At 36.9% G+C, this 25,603-nt stretch overlaps 2 protein-coding genes across 5 annotated transcripts in view; one reads left to right on the forward strand and one right to left on the reverse strand.

Annotated features, from left to right (window-relative positions):
• Positions 1-2,572: 2,572 nt before the first annotated feature.
• Positions 2,573-23,240, forward strand: LOC139972103 (double zinc ribbon and ankyrin repeat-containing protein 1-like). Of its 4 annotated transcripts, none has more exons than XM_071979037.1 (18): positions 2,573-2,839; positions 4,577-4,699; positions 5,168-5,315; positions 5,668-5,794; positions 7,814-7,993; positions 8,237-8,328; positions 8,503-8,620; positions 9,582-9,695; positions 10,213-10,314; positions 10,819-10,941; positions 11,541-11,699; positions 16,881-17,094; positions 17,303-17,406; positions 18,376-18,553; positions 19,752-19,837; positions 19,941-20,021; positions 22,298-22,425; positions 22,562-23,240. In XM_071979037.1, the coding sequence occupies exons 2-18, from the start codon at positions 4,591-4,593 to the stop codon at positions 22,806-22,808; spliced, it is 2,310 nt and encodes a 769-aa protein (XP_071835138.1). In that variant the 5' UTR covers positions 2,573-2,839; positions 4,577-4,590; the 3' UTR covers positions 22,809-23,240. The 4 variants fall into 4 exon arrangements, with proteins under 4 accessions (XP_071835138.1, XP_071835137.1, XP_071835139.1 ...); XM_071979036.1 differs by having other exon boundaries at positions 2,573-2,831; XM_071979038.1 differs by having other exon boundaries at positions 2,573-2,761.
• Positions 22,800-25,603, reverse strand: part of LOC139972102 (kinetochore-associated protein 1-like) — a 126,980-nt gene continuing 124,176 nt past the window's right edge. The window contains exon 60 of the mRNA XM_071979034.1: positions 22,800-25,603. Within this exon, the coding sequence (XP_071835135.1) occupies positions 25,562-25,603 (42 nt within the window). The 3' untranslated portion in view covers positions 22,800-25,561.

A 25,603-nucleotide genomic window follows, 5' to 3' on the forward strand; every position in this document is an offset into this window, starting at 1 on the left:
ATCACACATTAGGCTCTTTGCCATGACTGCATCATGTACAGGGAGATAATTTCACCTCAAGACAGTTCTTAACTCCAGAATGACATCAATGCTTTATGCAAATAGGAAAGTATCTGGCAAAAGTCCTTCTCTCTCATCTAAATGCACATCTCACACAAAACAAAACCAATAATCCACGACTACACCATGAACGGGAGGATGCCCGTCGTTGCTCGAATCAGTTGATCAGCATCTTGGGAGTAGAAATCCGCAGCAACCTAACATGGATATGTCATACTAACCAAGTACCAAACAAGGCAAATAAAATGCTAGGATTCCTCCGCAGAAACATTCACTCATGCAGTAAAGCTGTTAAAGAAATCGACTACAAAAACTCTGGTTTGCTCTTAGCTAGAGTATTGCGGAGCCATCTGGGATCTGTACTTACCAGAACAGATGACCCTGGAGAAAGTTCAATGACAGGCAGCCCACTTTGTGCCTAGCAAAGTAACCACAGGGTTAGCGTCACCAATATGCACCCATATGATCAAATTTACAGTAAAAGGAAACTAGAAAAGTATTCGAAACACCGAAAGATGAAACTTAGCGGAATTGATGTCAGAGCAGAATGTAGTACTGAGAAGCTTAGGCTTCGCAGAACTCTCCGATTGTAAACGTTAGAGTAGCCTGCATGCGAACATTCTTCGCTTTGGAGCTGGATAGCGCGATGTATAAACAAGGAAGAGTCTGCTGTTAAAACTTATCTTGTGTTACACAAAGACCACGAAACCACCGATCTACTATATATGGCGGCTTAAGGAGTGAAAACATACAGTATATCTAATTCATAACAAATTTTACCAAAAATTCAGGAAGAAATTAATCTGTATATACAAACACAGTTTTTGTTGTGATTACTGTAGGTACTGTAAGGAGCGTGGGTTATGTCGCAATCTGCATTAGCGTAGATGACGTCACTTTCTGTACTGTTCAAATCATATTAGAAATGTCCATCCTTAACGATTACAAAATCTTTTCTCTGTCAAACTCAACATTAGCATTCTCATACTTTGACAACATGTTTGGAAAATTATTTATCATTTTTTACATACTGTAGTACCAGACTCCATCTTATTACCATCTACAAGGAAGCTAGTTCACAACATCACTCCATCAAAAATTCAGCCTCAGGCCTCAAACAACACCAGATTCACAAGACAAAATGTAGGTCTCAATATCTACTTTCTATGGCCTTTCAACAAAACATACTCCATATTTATCCAATATGGGCTCATGAATGAAACTCACTCCCAGCCAACCTCTATGCTCTATGCATGAATGGAAGTCACTCCCAGCCAACCTCTATGTTGCACCAGACATTAAGACTTTCAAATCCAGTTTGGCAGAGTTAAACCTCCAGGACTTAGATTGCAAGGCTCACTTGTAAAGTTTAAAGGTCTGCTGTATAGACCCCCACTATAGCACGCTATCATGGAAAAGTTTCTTAAAATTACGTAATTGACTTGCCTTGGTCGGTAAATGACCTATTTTACCAATTAGTTTGCAACATTTTTTCTTGTATGAGGGTCTTTGTGTGAATGCTACATGATTAACTACACTGTAGACATCATATTTCCACAGAGTGTTTACACAAAGAGCCTAATGGTGTTAAGAAGCTATGCAGGCTAATCTTAAAATCTGTCAGTGGTGGATTTACAACTATGGCAGGTCGATTATGTAATCACTAACTTTCCTAGCTATAGTGTGCAATAATTGTAACCAATAAAGCAGAGATCTTTAAGTGCTGCACACTTCCACACCGACCTGTGCATGATGAATGCAAACTGGAGTTGATTGCACAAATGTATGCAGTATCAAGCAGCAGCAGCAGAATAGGACTTCTATGAGTCATGACCCTCTAGTCTCGAGTTTTAGCACAATAATTGATTTAGTATATTGCATTGCAAAATGCTATACAAAGATTAATTTAAGGCCATGTTGCTATACATTTTACAAGTACACACGGCAGTTTTCTACACAGGATCTATATAGTAATCAATGCCTTTTCAGGGTCTTCGAAAATACTTCACAAATTTGAACACAAAATTATACCCTGCTATTTGCCACCATAAGGAAAATTTACAAATAATTAATGGTTATGAGTGCAATAGTGCAAACATTTCATGAGTTGAAAGATGGAATGTTCCATTCAACGAGGCGCAGCCGAGTTGAATGAAACAAATCTTTCAACGAATGAAATATTTACACTATTGCACGAATGGAAACCATTCATTATTTGTTTTATAAAACATATTATATTAAGATGGGTAAAATGCACTCATGCAACAGATTGTTTTGAACAGACAGGTTTCTCTGCTCTCTTACCATTGAAAAAAGTGCTACCAAAAAAGTATCACCCATGGTTCTATTTCATTGTGTTGTATAATAGTTAATAGTTAAACATTAAAACAGAAATAGGCCATGACTTACCTGACTATCCGTTTTCTTCTTGAGATGCACAGCTGAGATAATCACAGCAGTAACCAAGACAGACACCCCAAGTGTTACTTTCGATGCGGTCGACATTTACCTTGAAACGCGACTCTCCTAGATTTGCAGAATACTGAATATGTCTAGGATCATATTTAAAAAGGACAAAGGATGAGAGATATGTCAGTATGACATTTTTTGTTGGTTCGGCACATGACCTCCCACCCTTGGAAAGCGTTCATTCGACCTGGCTACGGTTCCGGTTGTTTATGGATGAACACTAACTTTGCATGTAATGTGCTTTCTCGAAATGTCACTATTTATTTGTATCGCTAAATGGACGCTTTACTGTATTGCACAATGTATGGACGTTAGTATTTTCATATTGTGGTTCATGTTAATTATATTTAAAAATGGGAAGTGAGTGTTTTAACTTATTAGAATCTAATTAACAATTTAACATTTAAAAAATCAAACGCTATGATTGACAGTCAAGAATGACATTATGAATGATTGAAACAACCACAAGTGACGGTTTGTTGTACATTCCAAATTCATACCCGATCCCACAATCAAAATTTTCGTTTGATCGATAATGCTACATTTTTCAAAACAACTTGACAACGACCTTATGCGCTGTAGTTAGACCGGACGGAACTCAGTCATTAGGCCCACTAATTTTAAAAAAAATTGTCAGGTAGGGCAATTTGATAACTGTCATGGTCGAATTATACTTTCTTTTGTAACATAATTTATTTCTTTGCAGCAAAAATATACATTTACTCTCCCATTTCTGCATTTGATCGCGCATAGATGGCTGAGCTGTGCTATGGCCTAGTTCCACGAAAATCCCATCAGCAAATAAGTTATAATTTATAATTTAAAATAAAAACAAAACTTAGCAAACTGCTAATCCACTAAAGAGCCTGTGTAGGAGAATGTGTTGAAGTATGTTGGCCTGACGTTTCGATCCTAACAGGATCTTCTATAGAGGCTCTGAAGAAAATCCTGCTATTATCAAAACGTCAGGCCAACTTTATTCAATTATACACAATTTATAATTTAGTTATATACTGTATGCCCAATGTTAGACTTACAGCAGTTTAAGAAGTTAATGGCCCACCCCTTATTGCAATTTTCCAAGTTACATGCTAAGAATAGGCCTAAGCTATGCCTGCGAGATTTAATAAATGTCAGTTGTATGCAGTTCACAATAATAAAGGGTGTTCCTTGTTATAAATACAGTACTAAGTAGGTGGTTGCAGCTGCTGAATCACACCAAACTGAAGCTTAGGGAGGTTCCGTGGTGACTTAATTCAGGTTTTCAAGATTGTGTATGGTTTGAAAATTTATCCTTCACTGACTATTTCATGTTTGCTAATAGCAGTTGTACCAGAGGCTATTGTCTTAAACCCCAGAAGTTAAAAAACTTAGGATTAATATTCCGATCACCTTTTCTCTAATAGAGTTGTGAATGAATGGAACAGTTTGCCTGAGAAAGTTGTACAAGTTTGCGAGTAGTGTGAATGGATTTACTAATGCTTTGGATAAATACTTCAAGCAATGTAATTGTGTCTGATATTTTTGTGTCTTTGTTTTCTTTTCTCTCACATAGGGTCCTTGATAGGGACTTGATTGTCCCTCCTGATCCCTTAATTTATCTACTAAACTAAACTGATACACTGCAGTGCTGCAAAGTTTCAAAACATTTAACCATTCTCATATTATGTAACACTTACCTTAATGTCATCTGGTGGTTTCAAGTTACCCAGTATTTCTGTCAAATATTTCAGAAGACAAATGTTATCTCATTCTAGTGTGCTCTCCTTCAAGCAGCTTTTGGATAACAACATATAATATGGGCAAAGAAGGACCACACGTCAACAGCCCTTTGGGCGTTTTGTGTGGACATGGATCAAGATCAAGATTCACTGAATTGTCCAATCAGTCTCTGCCACCAAGATAGTAAACTAGGCTAACTACTGTACCTTCAGCTGAAGGCTACACTCTGTAAAGTATAATTGTTGAGACAGGAGCTTTTTGAGAAAGGATCCTTGACCCTCCAATATAAATCTTCTACTTTATTCTTTTCTAAATTTTTATTTAGATATTGGGTGAACTATGGCTGCAGGTCAGGTAATTGCGCCATCTATCATCCCACTGCGAGCTCCAATTCCAGGGAAGTCTAAAACAGAAATTGATACAAACACACTAATAGAACTTAAAACAGGTAATGAACGAAACAGTATAGCATATAGTAAATTAGAAGTTCCAGTTGGTCAAAGTTCAGAAATACTTGATCCCAAAAGAACACATGTTAGCTATTGCAAGTGTCTGCAAATCTTAGAAAGAACTTTAAATAACTAGCTCAAATCTTTGTTGGAAGCTGTTAAGACATTCTTAGTATGAGATCAATTCTGTGATTTGATAAAGAAATACTGCCATCCTATGTATTTAAAGTAACTGAATGAAACAAAGGTAACTGAAAAATGAAACTGAGTTGTTTAATAATGTTTGTTATCTCTTGTTTCTCATCTAGTTATAAAGGTTTCATTTCATGTCACTGAACTAATGCCATTAGATCTCTACTATTTTTGAATAACTGATAGCATCAGTTTTCTTCTAAACATCCATTGACACTGTGCAGAGCTTTGTCCTCGGTGTTGACTTCCTTTTATCTGTAACTGCATCTTTTCAGATTTTCCCAATGTGAACATCTATTACACAGTGAATGGAACCAAGCCTGATCCATTCCATCATTTGGGAGAGCGCAAGACACTGATGTATAAGAGACCGTTTAGACTACCTGAAGGGAGAATCACTCTCAAGGCAATTGCTGTAACTAAGTGAGCAAATCTTGTTGGCATATTAATTGAAAAAATCTGGCAGTATGCTGACATATTGAAGTACAGTTGATAATGTGTTCGTATTTATACCAACTTTGGAATCGGTAGAGCACTGACAGACCGAAATTGTTTGGAATCCCCATATGAAGTTGGTAATTGTAATACACCAGTCCTGTAATACACCATGGTGATAACTTTTCACACTGCCATCCATAGCAATATGCTCACTTCATGTATCAGGTTCTTCATGATTAAACAATCATCACACATTTTAAATTTGGTTTGTGTTTTAATATTTTTTGTTTGTGCCATCTGTGTATTCTACTACAGTTTCACTTTATTATTATTCCAGAGACAAAAGGAGGGAAAGTAATATTGTAAATAAGATATTCATAGTTGACTTTGTTCCTGGAGATCCTTTATATGAAAGTGAAGAAGAAAATCAAAGATCAGGAAGGAAGTCAAACCAAAGCATTAGGGTAAGAATGTGCAGTCAGTTGATCTATATCTCATACACTCTAATACACTAGATGAATACTTCTTAACTATTCCATTAGGGTAAGAATGTGCAGTCAGTTGATCTATATCTCATACACTCTAATACACTACATGAATGCTTCTTAACTATTCCATTAGGGTAAGAATGTGCAGTCAGTTGATCTATATCTCATACACTCTAATACACTAGATGAATACTTCTTAACTATTCCATTAGGGTAAGAATGTGCAGTCAGTTGATCTATATTGCATACATTCTAATGCACTAGATGAATACTTCTTAACTATTCCATTAGGGTAAGAATGTGCAGTCAGTTGATCTATATCTCATACACTCTAATACACTAGATGAATACTTCTTAACTATTCCATTAGGGTAAGAATGTGCAGTCAGTTGATCTATATCTCATACACTCTAATACACTACATGAATGCTTCTTAACTATTCCATTAGGGTAAGAATGTGCAGTCAGTTGATCTATATTGCATACATTCTAATGCACTAGATGAATACTTCTTAACTATTCCATTAGGGTAAGAATGTGCAGTCAGTTGATCTATATCTCATACACTCTAATACACTACATGAATGCTTCTTAACTATTCCATTAGGGTAAGAATGTGCAGTCAGTTGATCTATATCTCATACACTCTAATACACTAGATGAATAATTCTTAGCTATTCCATTAGGGTAAGAATGTGCAGTCAGTTGATCTATATCTCATACACTCTAATACACTAGATGAATGCTTCTTAACTATTCCATTAGGGTAAGAATGTGCAGTCAGTTGATCTATATCTCATACACTCTAATACACTAGATGAATGCTTCTTAACTATTCCATTAGGGTAAGAATGTGCAGTCAGTTGATTTATATTGCATACACTCTAATACACTAGATGAATAATTCTTAGCTATTCCATTAGGGTAAGAATGTGCAGTCAGTTGATCTATATCTCATACACTCTAATACACTAGATGAATGCTTCTTAACTATTCCATTAGGGTAAGAATGTGCAGTCAGTTGATCTATATCTCATACACTCTAATACACTAGATGAATGCTTCTTAACTATTCCATTAGGGTAAGAATGTGCAGTCAGTTGATCAATTGAGTAATAAAGTCAATTGATCCATATATCATCCACTCTAATACACTAGATGAATACTTCTTAACTATTCCATTAGGGTAAGAATGTGCAGTCAGTTGATCAATTGAGTAATAAAGTCAATTGATCCATATCTCATCCACTCTAATACACTACATGAATGCTTCTTAACTATTCCATTAGGGTAAGAATGTGCAGTCAGTTGATCAATTGAGTAATAAAGTCAATTGATCCATATCTCATACACTCTAATACACTAGATGAATGCTTCTTAACTATTCCATTAGGGTAAGAATGTGCAGTCAGTTGATCAATTGAGTAATAAAGTCAATTGATCCATATCTCATCCACTCTAATACACTACATGAATGCTTCTTAACTATTCCATTAGGGTAAGAATGTGCAGTCAGTTGATCAATTGAGTAATAAAGTCAATTGATCCATATCTCATACACTCTAATACACTAGATGAATGCTTCTTAACTATTCCATTAGGGTAAGAATGTGCAGTCAGTTGATCAATTGAGTAATAAAGTCAATTGATCCACATCTCATCCACTCTAATACACTACATGAATGCTTCTTAGCTAATCCATAAAGTCTCCATTAATCATATTGGTTCTGATTTGGAGAATAACATAGTTTTTCTCTGTTTTGTAGTTTCTGTTACCCTGTCTCTAAGCACGAATGTTAAATTGATTTGTTGCTAGATTGAAACCATACCATAGATTATGTTAGTTAGTAAGGAAGTACTGGTGATGCAATGTTGGAGGGTGGGGGGGCAAGAAAAAAAAGAAGGAACATAGTGTTTTACCTTTTTCTGTGGATGTTCCAAAATGATATCAGAAAATAAAGAACATTTCGTTTCATATGTGGTACCATTTCACAGTCAACATCTATGAAGACAACTTCAGCACTCTTAAAGAAAGTTTTGGATGAAACTGAAAATGAAGATGTGATTCACGGATCTAACTATCGTAGACCAACTACAGGAACCAGATTCTTGGAGACAAGGAAAGGAACAAAGGCAGCAAGTGTCTCTGTTGGAAGGAAGAAGAATAGTCTATCAGTGTGTTTGTGTTATTTTTAATGATAGGTTATCTAGATATTCACTCTGTATTCACTAAGTATTCAAAGTTGAATAGCTCCATTGGCCTAATGTGCTCATAAGTTCAATGGAAACTTAGCATATACAGTAAAATAATTTCTTTTATCACTGTGAATATATGTTACTTTTAAGTATTCATTTGGTACGATAGTTTCTTCTTGATGATTTAATAAATTCTGATATCTTTTTCAATGCGCAATGAAGGTCAACAGCCCAGAACCTGATGAATCCAGTAAAAGAACCCCAGAGAATCTCACACAGACAAATAGATTACAGAGACAGACAGACTTTTTAAAGTAAGGAAACTAATTTTGCAAGCCTTTAAAGCCAGATGAAAGTTATGTTAACATGTTTGTTGCATTCTTGTGTCTGTCTTTCTCTCAGTATGTTTTAATATAATTAATCCATGTATTGAAGCCAATTGTCAACAAGACAGTCCATTCTCTTTATTGGTCTTTCTCTACCTCCAGGTGTGTGTTTTGTTTTGCTGACCGCCCTGCTGATCCTTTTGCTCGATTCTGCATTGCTTGTGGCTCTCCAGTTCCACCATTACCAAACACTAGACTACCACCACCAGAGCCTGCACAGGTAATAAATACTGACCTCCTACACAACCACCTCCCCTTTTTGACTATATACATTGATGAACAAATCGTAGTAAGAAAAAAAAATTAAAAACAAAAGTTTACTAACATCTCCAAAATTTACCATTGACATGCAGAGGTTTGGTAAGTTTTGTTTGCTCAATAGGAACTAGTTGGTTCCCCTTTTACCTCAACCCTACAGTACCTTTCAAATATAGTTTGCTTCTGGAAGCTAATGTTATAGATGTATTATTATACTTTTAGTATGATATATTATTTTATTATCTCCTTCCAGATGGTTATGTATGTAAGTAGCAATGCTATGGTGCCTCCAATGTTTATATTTTATTATCTCCTTCCAGCAGGATATGTAAGTAAGTAGCAATGCTATGGTGCCTCCAATGTTTATATTTTATTATCTCCTTCCAGCTGGGTATGTATGTAAGTAGCAATGCTATGGTGCCTCCAATGTTTATATTTTATTATCTCCTTCCAGCAGGGTATGTAAATAAGTAGCAATGCTATGGTGCCTCCAATGTTTATATTTTATTATCTCCTTCCAGCTGGGTATGTATGTAAGTAGCAATGCTATGGTGCCTCCAATGTTTATATTTTATTATCTCCTTCCAGCTGGGTATGTATGTAAGTAGCAATGGTATGGTGCCTCCAATATTTATATTTTATTATCTCCTTCCAGCAGGGTATGTATGTAAGTAGCAATGCCATGGTGCCTCCAATGTTTATATTTTATTATCTCCTTCCAGCTGGGTATGTATGTAAGTAGCAATGCCATGGTGCCTCCAATGTTTATATTTTATTATCTCCTTCCAGCTGGGTATGTATGTAAGTAGCAATGCCATGGTGCCTCCAATGTTTATATTTTATTATCTCCTTCCAGCTGGGTATGTATGTAAGTAGCAATGCCATGGTGCTTCCAATGTTTATATTTTATGATCTCCTTCCAGCTGGGTATGTGTGTTAGCTGTAATGCCATGGTGCCTCTCAATGTTGACAAGTGTTTGGTCTGTGAATCAGATATACCTCCTCAGCTGGTTCCACAGGCTTCGATTAAATTGAAGGTAAGAGCTTTGCTTATATCAATAGAAATGAGTTGCAGTAGGTAGCTGTCTTTGATGTAAGTGTCTTAGCAATGCTCTGAACAGTTTTATATAGAGGGTGGGTGAGTAAAAGCTGTGTTTGATCAAATCTTCTCCAGAGGTGTATGCAGATAGTCCTGACTCCAGAGTAGAATCCTTTGATACGGTACCGGGTAATGCCCCTCTGGTCTGTATCCATTTCTTGACAAAACACAGAGAAATGTTGAAAGTGTTCCAGTCTTTGTTGCCACATTTTTGCTATTGTTTGCTATTATGTGCTGGATGGAGGCAATGGGGAAGTGCAGTGGAAGGGAGTGAAACTCCAAAATTCCCCTGGTCTACAGGGCATCTCTCCCATTAGAAAATTAGAAATTGGTGATTAAAATTTGTAAAAATACTTCACATTGTCATGATTACATGGCATAGGTTGTGTTTCTTTCTTACAGTGGATGCAAGGTGTTGCAGTTAATCATTAAAATACAATTCTTTGTTCTGATAGGAAAAGTTAGTCTGTGGAGAATGTGGGACAGGCAATCCTCCAAACCTGGAATATTGCGTAACATGTGAACGTAAATTATCTGGAATCAGCAAGACTCTAAAGGTGAGAAGATGATAACCACACTAACCAAATATTAGTTGAAGTATGACTACGATTAAGAACAAAGAAAACCTTGAAACTGTTGTATATAACTGGTTGTTAGATTTTTGACAATTACCCATCAATGTATCTATAATATACATTGGTTCTACTCTATGCTAAATATAAGTTCTATTTGCAGATAAACCACATATGCAGTCCATGGCTGTTGTATTAAGTCACCTACTGTAAATCAATACTGTATGTAAGCCATAGGAAATGACCTACAGTAAACAAGAGACAATTGCACAAACAGTAATGAAAAGTTGGTCTTTGTCATCATTTGCTATTCAAAATACCAAACCTATTATTTTGTTGATTGCAATCCAAATATAAGTTTGCACAGTCATACTAGTGTTTAAATTTTTGCCTAAACGAATAATGATAATTTCAAGACTGGACATACGAGGCCTTTTTGATGTTATGTTATAACAAACAGTTTCTTCTTACACTTTTCTTGTATTTTAGCCAACCTTCAGTCCTAATTCAGCAGCTCCACAACCCACTAGAGGTGGTCGTCTCCTTTGTTGTAATAAATGTGGCCGTGTAAATAATACTGATGCCCGCTACTGTGATTGGTGTGGTGCCAAGGTAGGAGTGCCATTGTCAATATCAACAACCTCTAGTTTATACATCTAGTTTATACCTCTAGAAAAGGATACTGATCAGTTGGCATATTGTGAAAAGTTGAAACCAAAGACAAAAATATGATAATATCATAGCAACCTTCAATGGTACTCGTGCTTCTGGATTGTACTTCTACTGGTACTCAGGGTATATAGGAAATTAGGTATAGATACTAGATTAGGACTATTAAAGTACTCAGACTTATGCTTAGAGCCTTGTACTCGTACCCAAACAAGATTGATTATACATTTACTCATACACATGCTGTTTCGTGTATCACAAGTCTGGTATTAACAAAACTTTCACATATTTGGTTATAGCTTTCAAATAAAGAATGAGGACTGCTATGATACATGTCTATATTGAAAGAGGAATTTAGTACTTTATAGGATTGTGTTTTAGTTACTTCTCAATTGAAATCACTGTAGCTGTATCCTACAACCTGCTTTGGCAGACTAATTACTTGAAATGAGAAGATTGATTTTCAGTCTAATTTAAGCTAAATCTACATTTTCCTGACATTTGAGATATGAATTTCTTGTTATTATTGGAATTTTTTGCAGCCAGCTCCTGTTACAAGTGTTCTAAAATGCACCCGGTGTATGGCTGCAAATCAGGCTTACTCAACCTACTGCCACAGCTGTGGTGTGATGATTGAGCCCCCTGTACGCCAAGATATCAGAAATAATAGTGTAACTGTTGGAGGGAGAGCCACCACTCAGGTCAGTTCCTTGATGCATGAAATCACAAAACAGTGTGTGTGGTACAATATACTTTATAGGAATGTCAGGTCTGTTCCATGATGCATGAAATCAAATAACAGTTTGTGTGGTACAATATACTTTATATGAATGTCAGGTCTGTTTTATGATACGTGAAATCACATAACAGTGTGTGGTACAATATACTTTATAGGAATGGCAGGTCAGTTCCATGATGCATGAAATTACAAAACAGTGTGTGTGGTATAATATACTTTATATGAATGTCAGGTCAGTTCCATGATGCATGAAATCACATGACAGTGTGTGTGGTATAATATACTTTATATGAATTTCAGGTCTGTTCCATGATCATGAAATCACAAAACAGTGTGTGTGGTACAATATACTTTATAGGAATGTCAGGTCTGTTCCATGATACATGAAATCACATGACAGTGTGTGTGGTACAATATACTTTATATGAATGTCAGGTCTGTTTTATGATACGTGAAATCACATAACAGTGTGTGGTACAATATACTTTATAGGAATGGCAGGTCAGTTCCATGATGCATGAAATCACAAAACAGTGTGTGTGGTACAATATACTTTATAGGAATGTCAGGTCTGTTCCATGATACATGAAATCACATGACAGTGTGTGTGGTACAATATACTTTATATGAATGTCAGGTCTGTTTTATGATACGTGAAATCACATAACAGTGTGTGGTACAATATACTTTATAGGAATGGCAGGTCAGTTCCATGATGCATGAAATCACAAAACAGTGTGTGTGGTACAATATACTTTATAGGAATGGCAGGTCAGTTCCATGATGCATGAAATCACATGACAGTGTGTGTGGTATAATATACTTTATATGAATATCAGGTCTGTTCCATGATCATGAAATAATATGACAGTGTGTGTGGTACAATATACTTTATAGGAATGTCAGTGTGTGTTCCATGAAATCACATGACAGTGTGTGTGGTACAATATACTTTATAGGAATGCCAGGTCTGTTTTATGATACATGAAATAACATGACAGTGTGTGTGGTATAATATACTGTACTTTATATGAATGTCAGGTCTGTTTCATGATACATGAAATCACATGACAGTGTGTGTGGTACAATGTACTTTATATGAATCTGAGGCCTGTTCGATGATACATGAAATCACATGACAGTGTGTGTGGTACAATGTACTTTATATGAATCTGAGGCCTGTTCGATGATACATGAAATCACATGACAGTGTGTGTGGCACAATATACTTTATATGAATGTCAGGTCTGTTCCATGATACATGAAATCACATGACAGTGTGTGTGGTACAATGTACTTTATATGAATGTCAGGTCTGTTCCATGATACATGAAATCACATGACAGTATGTGTGGTACAATGTACTTTATATGAATCTCAAGTCTGTTTCATGATACATGAAATCACATGACAGTGTGTGTGGTATAATGTACTTTATATGAATCTGAGGCCTGTTTAATGATACTTGAAATTACATGACAGTGTGTGTGGTACAATGTACTTTATATGAATCTCCACATTGTGAACATATACCTGAGGAAGTATGTTTATAAGATTGTTTTTGAAATAGTACAGCAGTATAAATTGTTTAAGGTATGAACTATATATTCAAATCCTGCTAAGGGAAGCCTCGCAAATCTAACCGCCGGTTCCGGGCCGGCGGAAATCTCGCACCCCTTGCTCATTATGCATGTGCATATTGGTCCCATGGTTGAATGCACACACGCTGGTTGCCAGCCGGAGTAATGAGCACAGCGTCCTGACAACATAAGGCTGGTTATTCTTCACAAACAATGAGCAAACTTGGCCAAGTGACCGGATTAACTTTTGCGGTTTTGACAGTCAATAGAGCAGTAGTTTATGTTGCAAAGTGACTTATACACTAAAATCCGCCACTACCAAATGTCCGAGATTCAGTACTTTATATAATTCTTGCAAATCTTCCACGTTATCAAACCTCACAAATAAAATTTCTTGGGTCTCTTATGAACAATTGTGAAACTCTGCTACTCAAAAGTTCGATAAAAGCAGCCTTTACCTGGGCCTATACATTATGAGCCTTGTTCAACGAGTGGTACGTAACTATGAATTAAAAACTGAATCAGCCATTGCATTAAATATATGCCCCCCAAGAACTTCAGAAAACCCATATTGACAAACCAGAATTTAAACAAAACAATGGTTAAGCTATGCCACATATGTATGTTAAAGAGAGAACATCGACCGTAACGTTGATCTCTGAAGCTAACTGCGACACAAATTCAACGAATAAACAGATGGTTTAGACTTGATTTTCCCATTGACTTAGTGTGTTAGGCTGCCATGTGGTTAGAGATATAAGTGACTATTCGGTGAAAATTTTACTATACGTACATCAGTTTACAACTGCAGTGTTTACCCCTACTTAAATATCATCGTAGGCATACTGTACATGGGCTGCGAACACCTGTCTAACACTTGTTTGTTAACATTTTTGGCACGTTTCCAAAAAAAATTTCATGGAGTAAACTATTTTGGCTCCACTCTAGAATTAATTAGGTAAGTCAGTAAAGGATCGGTAAAGTTATGCGAAATATTATCTTAGACGTTCAAGAAAAGTATATATCCCCGTAACATTAAGGTAAGTAAAACACACCTCAAGCCAACCGACTCCTCTGCATGAACAAAACATTCTATTCCCCATGATACACGAGTCTATACCATACAGACATATCACGATATCAAGGCCCCAATAGCTACAGTATGGCTATCTTTATGAAAGTAAACCTTTTAATCCCATGTTTTAGGCCACTTGGCATGATTAACTGAATGCTAAATATTGTTTCCATGTCCTTGTAGAAAACGTCAACTTCGCAAAAAACAATTAGTTGTGTTTTTGTTGTTACGTGAGATCCGTAACCGGCGAAGTGGTAAGGCTATTTACTATACACTTAACTATGGTAGGATATTATTTTTCCTTTTATTTGTATGGAAATTCTAGAAAATACTTTCTTTTCCCCCCGCCAGATGTGGTCGTATGGTTTATTCATAAATGGGTGTACTAGAGCCTTGTCTACATGACATTAGTTGCATTTAGCACGATATGCCAGTTTCGCGTGAATTTTTCGAAAGTATTTTGCTCGATCTTTCGTAAAATTTGAAAGGTGTACCAACTTACTGTTCGTACACAATTGCTAATTTCTGTACTGATTTTTAGAGTAGTAAAGGACGGTTTCTTTTTACGAAGTTCAAAAGTCAGTAAATGAAGTTGATAAACTTTATTTCTTTCAACTTTCTTAACCATGGAATGCTAGAATAACATTTACACTTAAAACGGAGAAAGGATAATCGCATTTTTCCACATTTATTTCAAATTTCTTTCACAAGAAATTATCGTCATTTGTTCAATCCTCATGTCTACGATCTAGCTGGCTAAAAAAAAAGTACAGCTTCGCTGGAGTGCGAAAAATTCCCTACAGTCAACCGATTTTTTTTCCACCTAGCTAGGTAGTTTAGGTCCTGTTCTATACAACTTAGTAGGATTATTCTAAAGTCATCCCGTATGTTAGGCTCTGGTTCACGCTTATGTGCACGTGTACAAGAAGTGAGATTGTGATTTCAGTTTTTTAGATTTTTAGATTTTTAAATCTTAAAAATTCAGGAAACTTAATGTCCTTGCAAAAAGGCAACGAAACTTTTTGTTCCTACTTGGCCGACTGGGAAAATAAGAAAGATAGCATTTTAGATTCCTGCAGTGTAAATTCACATTTCCTTACTTATTTTTCACAGAAGTTTTGTTTCTGCAGTAGGATGAAATACGGCGTATAAACATACTATCTTTTTGAAACGTTTGAATACCTTGAGACTTAGCTATGATGTTTTCTTCAACTCACTATTGTGTTCAAATCGGCTTAGTAAAAACTTGACCGCGGCTGTGAATGTAACTGTATAGCGTGGAGGGTGGGTTGGAGAGAGTGTGCACTCAAGTGTGACTCATTATCTGCTTGTGGCTGTGCTCATTATAGCCGCGGAAAAATCCACCGGCCCGGACATGGCGGTTAGATTTGCGAGGCTTCCCTAAACTTAGCTACATTTGTCTGCTGTTGATGTGAACTTATTTGAAAGTTTGCTTTACTTTAAGCATGAGACACTTCTAGAGAAAGTTTTCAGCCTTTTTTGCTACTAATATTGATAATAAAGCAGATGTTGTAACCACCCTTAATGGTATAACTATCTACCTTAGGTTGTCTCTAAGGGTGCTGAGAGTGCTTGGGTTCCGATGTCCATGCCTAAACCAGCGCCCTGGTCTTATAACCACCCTTAATGGTATTACTATCTACCTTAGGTTGTCTCTAAGGGTGCTGAGAGTGCTTGGGTTCCGATGTCCATGCCTAAACCAGCGCCCTGATCTTATAACCATCCTTAATGGTATTACTATCTACCTTAGGTTGTCTCTAAGGGTGCTGAGAGTGCTTGGGTTCCGATGTCCATGCCTAAACCAGCGCCCTGATCTTATAAAAACCCTTAATGGTATTACTATCTACCTTAGGTTGTCTCTAAGGGTGCTGAGAGTGCTTGGGTTCCGATGTCCATGCCTAAACCAGCGCCCTGATCTTATAACCATCCTTAATGGTATTACTATCTACCTTAGGTTGTCTCTAAGGGTGCTGAGAGTGCTTGGGTTTCGATGTCCATGCCTAAACCAGCGCCCTGATCTTATAACCATCCTTTATAATGGTATTACTATCTACCTTAGGTTGTCTCTAAGAGTGCTGAGAGTGCTTGGGTTCCGATGTCCATGCCTAAACCAGCGCCCTGATCTTATAACCATCCTTAATGGTATTACTATCTACCTTAGGTTGTCTCTAAGGGTGCTGAGAGTGCTTGGGTTCCGATGTCCATGCCTAAACCAGCGCCCTGATCTTATAACCATCCTTAATGGTATTACTATCTACCTTAGGTTGTCTCTAAGGGTGCTGAGAGTGCTTGGGTTCCGATGTCCATGCCTAAACCAGCGCCCTGATCTTATAACCATCCTTAATGGTATAACTATCTACCTTAGGTTGTCTCTAAGGGTGCTGAGAGTGCTTGGGTTTCGATGTCCATGCCTAAATTAGCGCCCTGATCTTGTAACCATCCTTAATGGTATAACTATCTACCTTAGGTTGTCTCTAAGGGTGCTGAGAGTGCTTGGGTTCCGATGTCCATGCCTAAACCAGCTCCCTCTATGACTGCTGTCAGCACTCAAACAGTTGGTCTCTTCTACCCATCCAATAAATCATTGACAAAAAAGGAGAAGGAACAGGAAGAACAAAGGCTAAAGACAGAGGCTATGAGCGATAGAAAACCTGTCTTAACGGCTGTCAGTCCTGGAAAAGGTAAGTAACATTAGAGATTATTAATACCGTATCATTATGGGAGATTAGTGTAAAATTGTATTCAAACACAATCAAATGTACAAATGCCTCCATGCCAATCATTGCATTTACACACAACATTGATTTATTGTTTGCAACTGTATATAATTTTTTTTCTTGCGTGATGTGTGTATCCAAGTTTTTTCATGTTTGTACCTATATATCATAGGTTACTGGAGGCAACAAATGGATCATATTTGTGGTCATCTGAAAGCACATGCTCAAAACAACCAAGAGTTTAGAAACATGATTGCAGAACCAAGGATGGGAAAGGTAAGGGAAGCTGTATTAATGACTGTTCTCTGGTGTACTAGGTAGCATACAATAGGTAGACTTACTTTCATGATTTCAAATAGTAAGTCTGCCATCTCTTATTTTAATCCATTGTCAGTCAGCTGTCAGGTTAATCAGTAGTCAGTCAACTGTTACATTAATCAGTACTTAGTCAATCAACTCTTAATCTGTTGTCAGTCAGCTCTTACATATATCAGAAGTAAGTAAGCTCTTATTTTAATCAGTAGTCGATCAGCAACATTAATCAGTTATCATTCAGCTCTTACATTAACCAGTAGTGAACCAGCTCTTACATTAATCAGTAATCATTCAGCTCTTACATTGACCAGTTGTCAGTAAGCTTTACATTAATCATTAGGTCAGTTGGCTCTTACATTAATCAGCAATCATTCAGCTTTTATGTTAACCGGTAGGCAGCCAGATCTTAGATTAAACAGTAATCAGTCAGCTCTTACTTTAATCAGTAGTAGATCGGCTCTTACATTAATCAGTAATCATTCAGCTCTTACATTAACCAGTTGTCAACCAGCTCTTACAATAATCAGTAAACAGCCAGCTCTTACTTTAATCAGTAGGTCGGTTGGCTCTTACATTAATCAGTAAACAGCCTGCTCTTACTTTAATCAGTAGGTTGGTTGGCTCTTACATTAATCAGTAGGTCGGTTGGCTCTTACATTAATCAGTAAACAGCCAGCTCTTACTTTAATCAGTAGGTTGGTTGGCTCTTACATTAATCAGTAGGTCGGTTGGCTCTTACATTAATCAGTAATCAGTCAGCTCTTATGTGAATCTGTTATTAGTCAGTTCTTAAGTTAATCAGTAGTCAACCATCTATCATGTTTATCAGTAGTCGGTCAACTCCCAAGTTAATATTGGCACTCTGCTATAACTATTAAAAAGTTGAAGCATTTTTTAAGTGCAGAATCTTTTAACATGTTTGTTTTGCAGCTTGTGACTGCTTCGGTCCATGAGGATGGATATGAGTTAAGTCTAGCAGTTTGTTTTACTTTGAAAGGAAACAAAGATGCCTTGATAGGCAAACCACTCGGTGTTACCCAACAGGCTCTTCTCAGTGACCTCACAGAGGGACGCAGTCTCAAACATGGTGGTAGTACTGACAGTGTTGGTAAGATTTCGATATGATGAATGTTGTAAAAATTAGGACTTTAACTCACAATACTGGAAGACATCAAAACTGGTGAGTTACCATAGAACTTCTCACAGATGGTGAAGGCATGGTATTGCGCCAGGTTAGAGTGTCCGCCCCTAAGCTGCTCAAGGAACCAGATTCTCTTGACAAGATTGCTGCTTTGTAGTGTTGTTGAGTTGATTCATCTGTGGATTTGTTTCTGGTTTGAGGGTTGGAAAATGGGCTTTAGAAACAACTCAGCTCACCATAACTGCACTCGGTGATGGTAGATGGGGTGCCTTCACCGCCATCAGTTAACTGCACTCGGTGATGGTAGATGGGGTGCCTTCACCGCCATCAGTTAACTGCACTCGGTGATGGTAGATGGGGTGCCTTCACCTTCATCAGTTAACTGCACTCGGTGATGGTAGATGGGGTGCCTTCACCTCCATCAGTATTTGAAAAGTGGTCAGATGCTAAGGTACAGTCTCGTACATCAGATGGTGAAGTTACCTGGCGATTCTGGGATCAGGAACTGGTGCAACAAGCTGGTACACACCTGCCTCATAATTCTCTGATACTGTTTCAAAAGAGAAGGCTTGACATTTGCCGGCGTTCATCCATGAAAATCATATGGATATATTGTCAAAGGAACTTTTGGCTTCCTACCGCTTGGGATTCGTAAAACTCAAACTGTTGAATTTGATGTAAAAATACCACCTCATATGAAGATAAATATTGAGCAAACAGCCACTCCCCCTTTGCTCATAGATCATTCCTCACTTATATTGCAGGCCAAATTTGCAATATTATGATTCTGGATGGTAGGACTGCATCCAGTAAGACTTCAAGTGGTGGAACTAGGAAATTTTTGAATGATTACACCCTTTTCATGTACTCATTGTTAACTTTATTTCATTGCAACATAAAATGGTTATGTTTTGTACAGACAGTGTTGATTTTGTGTAAAAGTTTCTATAAACTTTTTTTAAACTTTCTACTTTCAAAAGTCTACTTAAGACCCATTTTTTCACTTGTTCTTTTGTAAATTAATTTACTTTCTTTGTAAAGCGCTTTGAGCAGTAACTTTTGTTTACTGATTTGGCGCTATATAAGTCTCATTTATTATTATTAAGTGGAAGTAACCGAGAAACTTGCTTATCAATTTTTTTTTTTTTTTTTTTTTGGTAACTAGATTCTTTAGGGAGAGGAGACAAACCAACCAAGAAGGAAACCAAGAAAAAGATAAAGAAGAAAACTGTTATGAATGACAAGCTCTTGGTAAGTTCCTTGATGATCTAGATGTATTAATACTGAAGTTGAAAGCTAGTCCTACATTTGGAATATGAAGTAATGATTATATGGTCATTGTTTCTCTTCTCAGCCTGCTGAAAAAGACTTAATACGTGAAATTGGGGCAAAAGGTCAAGGAGACCCAGATGAAATAACAAGACTAATGGAAGAGGTGAGCAGTTGGTATTTTGGATTATTCTGTCTAGGTGGCTTAAATGTTTGTGTACCTTCCTCCCTCAACCTAATTATAAAATGTGCATGCCTATCAGCTATAAGTCAGGGAAAATCACCTTGGTAAATCACAAGTTTTGTTGTGTTGTTTACATCTTTTTATCCAAGGTGAAAATTGTATATGATTAAAGGTGTACACGAGTGAGGTAATGCTATTAGCATTCCAAGATCTCTAGTCCCAATCAGTAAAGTCTGACAAGCTGAAACTAAGGTTGTGCTATTAGCATTCCAAGATCTCTAGTCCCAATCAGTAAAGTCTGACAAGCTGAAACTAAGATAATGCTATTAGCATTCCAAGATCTCTAGTCCCAATCAGTAAAGTCTGACAAGCTGAAACTAAGGTAATGCTATTAGCATTCCAAGATCTCTAGTCCCAATCAGTAAAGTCTGACAAGCTGAAACTAAGGTAATGCTATTAGCATTCCAAGATCTCTAGTCCCAATCAGTAAAGTCTGACAAGCTGAAACTAAGGTTGTGCTATTAGCATTCCAAGATCTCTAGTCCCAATCAGTAAAGTCTGACAAGCTGAAACTAAGGTTGTGCTATTAGCATTCCAAGATCTCTAGTCCCAATCAGTAAAGTCTGACAAGCTGAAACTAAGGTTGTGCTATTAGCATTCCAAGATCTCTAGTCCCAATCAGTAAAGTCTGACAAGCTGAAACTAAGGTTGTGCTATTAGCATTCCAAGATCTCTAGTCCCAATCAGTAAAGTCTGACAAGCTGAAACTAAGATAATGCTATTAGCATTCCAAGATCTCTAGTCCCAATCAGTAAAGTCTGACAAGCTGAAACTAAGGTAATGCTATTAGCATTCCAAGATCTCTAGTCCCAATCAGTAAAGTCTGACAAGCTGAAACTAAGATACTGCTATTAGCATTCCAAGATCTCTAGCCCCAATCAGTAAAGTCTGACAAGCTGAAACTAAGATAATGCTATTAGCATTCCAAGATCTCTAGTCCCAATCAGTAAAGTCTGACAAGCTGAAACTAAGGTTGTGCTATTAGCATTCCAAGATCTCTAGTCCCAATCAGTAAAGTCTGACAAGCTGAAACTAAGGTTGTGCTATTAGCATTCCAAGATCTCTAGTCCCAATCAGTAAAGTCTGACAAGCTGAAACTAAGGTTGTGCTATTAGCATTCCAAGATCTCTAGTCCCAATCAGTAAAGTCTGACAAGCTGAAACTAAGGTTGTGCTATTAGCATTCCAAGATCTCTAGTCCCAATCAGTAAAGTCTGACAAGCTGAAACTAAGGTTGTGCTATTAGCATTCCAAGATCTCTAGTCCCAATCAGTAAAGTCTGACAAGCTGAAACTAAGGTTGTGCTATTAGCATTCCAAGATCTCTAGTCCCAATCAGTAAAGTCTGACAAGCTGAAACTAAGATAATGCTATTAGCATTCCAAGATCTCTAGTCCCAATCAGTAAAGTCTGACAAGCTGAAACTAAGGTAATGCTATTAGCATTCCAAGATCTCTAGTCCCAATCAGTAAAGTCTGACAAGCTGAAACTAAGATACTGCTATTAGCATTCCAAGATCTCTAGCCCCAATCAGTAAAGTCTGACAAGCTGAAACTAAGATAATGCTATTAGCATTCCAAGATCTCTAGTCCCAATCAGTAAAGTCTGACAAGCTGAAACTAAGGTAATGCTATTAGCATTCCAAGATCTCTAGTCCCAATCAGTAAAGTCTGACAAGCTGAAACTAAGGTTGTGCTATTAGCATTCCAAGATCTCTAGTCCCAATCAGTAAAGTCTGACAAGCTGAAACTAAGATAATGCTATTAGCATTCCAAGATCTCTAGTCCCAATCAGTAAAGTCTGACAAGCTGAAACTAAGATAATGCTATTAGCATTCCAAGATCTCTAGTCCCAATCAGTAAAGTCTGACAAGCTGAAACTAAGGTAATGCTATTAGCATTCCAAGATCTCTAGTCCCAATCAGTAAAGTCTGACAAGCTGAAACTAAGGTTGTGCTATTAGCATTCCAAGATCTCTAGTCCCAATCAGTAAAGTCTGACAAGCTGAAACTAAGATAATGCTATTAGCATTCCAAGATTTCTAGTCCTAATCAGTAAAGTCTGACAAGCTGAAACTAAGATAATGCTATTAGCATTCCAAGATCTCTAGTCCCAATCAGTAAAGTCTGACAAGCTGAAACTAAGATGATGCTATATGTTTGCCAGTCTGGACTATTAATGTCAAATCTTTTCTCATTTAGGGAGCCAGCGCTGACTGTGAGAATGCAGATGGAATCCCAGCCCTCACCATTGCTGTTGTTAATAAGCACTTTGACTGTATTGCTCCATTAGTGCAGGGAGGGGCTAATGTCAATTCCAAAGTCGGCCAGTAAGTACTTTGTAATATCCTTAAATTGTTAATTGTATTGATACATTCTGTGTAATACCAAGGCTTTCAGGACAACAGAAAATATTCTCAACAACATTTTTGTTGCTAATTTGCTTTTATCCACTTTTTTTTGTAGGAAAGGAAACACTGCTCTACATGAGGCTGTGCTTTTGGGATATGATGGTAAACAAGGGGTTGAAGAATTGTTGAACCAAGGTGCAAATGCTAAGTTAAAAAACAATCGTGGAGAAACAGCATTTGATGTGGCGTCTAAGGCTGGCCATGAAAGTATAATAGCAACCTTGGCCTCAACCACTGGACAAGGACTACTCACAAAAATTATGAAACAAAACCAAACAATCTCAACCAAATCAGACTTTTGATTTTCATTTATTCATTCCTCATATCACCTTTTAAAAGCAAAACCTTGATCACATTTGGATATGTTTAATGTATTTATACTATGTCTTTCATGCTTAGAAGCACCCAGGCTTGGTAAATACTCTCTCTCTATATATCATACTCAACAGTTTACTAAGGGCTGGTCAAGCCTCAGTTAAGCAGTACCTTTACTGACTGCACATTCATACCAAGCATAGAAACACCATCTCTCTGCAAGCACCTCTCTGTAAAGTATAACAATAGTAATGCTCACCATTGCTAGTTGTCTGAAAACATTTTGGGCCTGATAAAATCTGTAATCTATTGCTCATAGTTAATATTACCTGTATCTTAATGTTAGAAGTGGAAAGTAGCAATAATAATACTTATTTATATAAGGCATTATAGCGACGGTCTCAATGCGCTTTACAAGATAACAAAATGAGTACATACAGCATTGTAGAACAAAAGAAAATGAGTACAAAAATACAACATAGTAGAACAACAAATTAAAGAAACACGAATAGAATGTGAAATCTTTGATTATTTAATATAAAATAATAGTTCCTTATCTTTGCATTGGAGAGTTTTACTCCAGTTACTCTTGAAATCATGTCACATGATGTTGACTGTGGTAATTTAGTAGTAAAACCAACTTGAGGTTAACCTGAGTCACACACAATGTAGGTGCACAATACATGTAGTATGGTAGCGTTGTCACGTGATACAGAATACATGGTAGTTTGGTAGTGTAACTAATGTCAGATTAACTTGATGTCATACAGGATCTATGTGGTAGGTCACATGTTACAAAATACATGGTAATTTGTCTGCTAGCCTCAGTGCTTGAGAATTTTTTTTATAATACAATGAGAATGTAACCTTACTTAATAGTTGAGTAATTTGTGTTTCTATAAATGTCAGTTTGTCCCTACCATTTCTGTTATTTGCCTAGCTTATCTTAAGAAATTGTTTTTGCCACATTTGATATGATGCATTCTTTTTGTTTATAAAATTCTTGGATTGATAATTTAGTGAACTTCTCTTTTCTTATTTTGTAATTTACCATGAATGTCATAGTCAATATAAAGAAGGAGCTTGGAGACTTTCGCTAAGAATAATTTGGAAATAATATACAATGATATAATATGAGACCTAAATCAGTATCACAAATCTGATCTCTGTGTCAGACTAATAAAATGCATAGCTAGAGGGGAACAAAATTTTCTTTGTTTGGCTCATATTAAATTATTTCAGGACACAAACAATACTGTGGTTCCCATTTAGCTGAAAGAGAGAGTAATTTGATGTCAAAGTTAACAGACCAGAAACGTGATGCGTAAAGCTCTTGAACGTACAGGTCACTGTGTGACATCATTGTGCAGAGTGTACCGCGACCGCGAAACAATAACAATAGCCTTTCCACGTACTTCTCGTAAGAAAGGGAACCTTTTATTTACTTCACTCTTCCAATATACATGCAGCTACAAGAGAAGGAATAGTTGTTAGAATTGTTCACACATTTTTAACTCATTTTGGGTAGCAATTCTTCAATTAAAAGTAAATTATGTTTAAAAAACTGGCTCAACGTCTGGTCATATTTCATAAGATTCGTTGCTATTATAGGCCAGTACACATACTGTGCCATATTACATCAAGGTCTTGCTGCAATTGAACTGCCTACTTGTGAAATATGTCAACATCTCGGGTATTCCTTCCTTTGTTGTTGCAATTAGTCGTGTTTGCAGTTAGTTTCCAGTCAGTGGATGCAATATTAAATCCACAAAATATAAAGCTCTGGGTATGTCTCACTCTAGCTGCCATAATGTAAGGCTTTCAGAAAGTCACAACTCCACAAAAGCAGATACACAAGCAAAGAGAACATGTTGAACAAACAAGCGCCTGATAGATTCCATATTGCATTGTCAAAGTTAAACCAGAATACAAAATGCATTGTGCTTGTGGTTTTGATGATGTAACATGAGGTATTCTTCACTGAGATCTGATGTAATGTATAGTGAGGGTGTACAACATATATACTTGATTTTAGTAATACAGTAAAAAGCAATGTGATGTGACAAACAATAAATTCACAATGACACAGTCTGTCCTCAAATGACCATTGACCTCAAGAACAGGCTTCTTATACTAAATGTGATAGATACATCAATATACTTAATATAACATCTGCCCTTTTTGAAATATTGTGTAAAGCATGATTTATGGATATATGCTGATGTATGGATCAAAGTAGACTTAACCCAGTTGGCTACCTGAGGAATGAATTCAAGCAGACTAGCTGATGTATGGATCAAAGTAGACTTAACCCAGTGGGCTACCTGAGGTGTGAACTCAAGCAGACTAGCTCATGTATAGATCAAAGTAGACTTAACCCAGTGGGCTACCTGAGGAATGAACTCAAGCAGACTAGCTGATGTATAGATCAAAGTAGACTTAACCCAGCGGGCTAGCTGAGGAATGAACTCGAGCAGACTAGCTGACGTATGGATCAAAGTAGACTTAACCCAGTGGGCTACCTGAGGAATGAACTCAAGCAGACTAGCTGATGTATAGATCAACCTATAGTAACCTGCTGAGCTAACTATGGAACCAAGTTGTTAAGGTAGTGTATGAAAACCAAGCAATTTAATTTGTGTAGATAGTAGGCTGGCTATTAAATATTGCCCTGCACTGACTTTCCAGACAATGATACCAATCTGGCCACCAATTTGTTGAAACTCATCTTCATTATGGTCTATGAAACACCGTTCACTGGCTCTCTCAACACCTCTTCAAT

The sequence above is a fragment of the Apostichopus japonicus genome, chromosome 8 (assembly GCF_037975245.1).
Source record: "Apostichopus japonicus isolate 1M-3 chromosome 8, ASM3797524v1, whole genome shotgun sequence".
In the NCBI taxonomy this organism is placed as follows: Eukaryota; Metazoa; Echinodermata; class Holothuroidea; order Aspidochirotida; family Stichopodidae; genus Apostichopus; species Apostichopus japonicus.

What these genes read in the sequence shown, in the direction of transcription:
- LOC139972103 (XM_071979037.1), top strand. Translation starts at nt 4,591, where the DNA reads ATGGCTGCAGGTCAGGTAATTGCGCCATCTATCATCCCACTGCGAGCT. An exon ending in CAGAACCAAGGATGGGAAAG is followed by an intron (nt 17,407 to 18,375) that starts GTAAGGGAAGCT and finishes TTTGTTTTGCAG; the next exon opens with CTTGTGACTGCTTCGGTCCA. An exon ending in TTATGAATGACAAGCTCTTG is followed by an intron (nt 19,838 to 19,940) that starts GTAAGTTCCTTG and finishes TTCTCTTCTCAG; the next exon opens with CCTGCTGAAAAAGACTTAAT.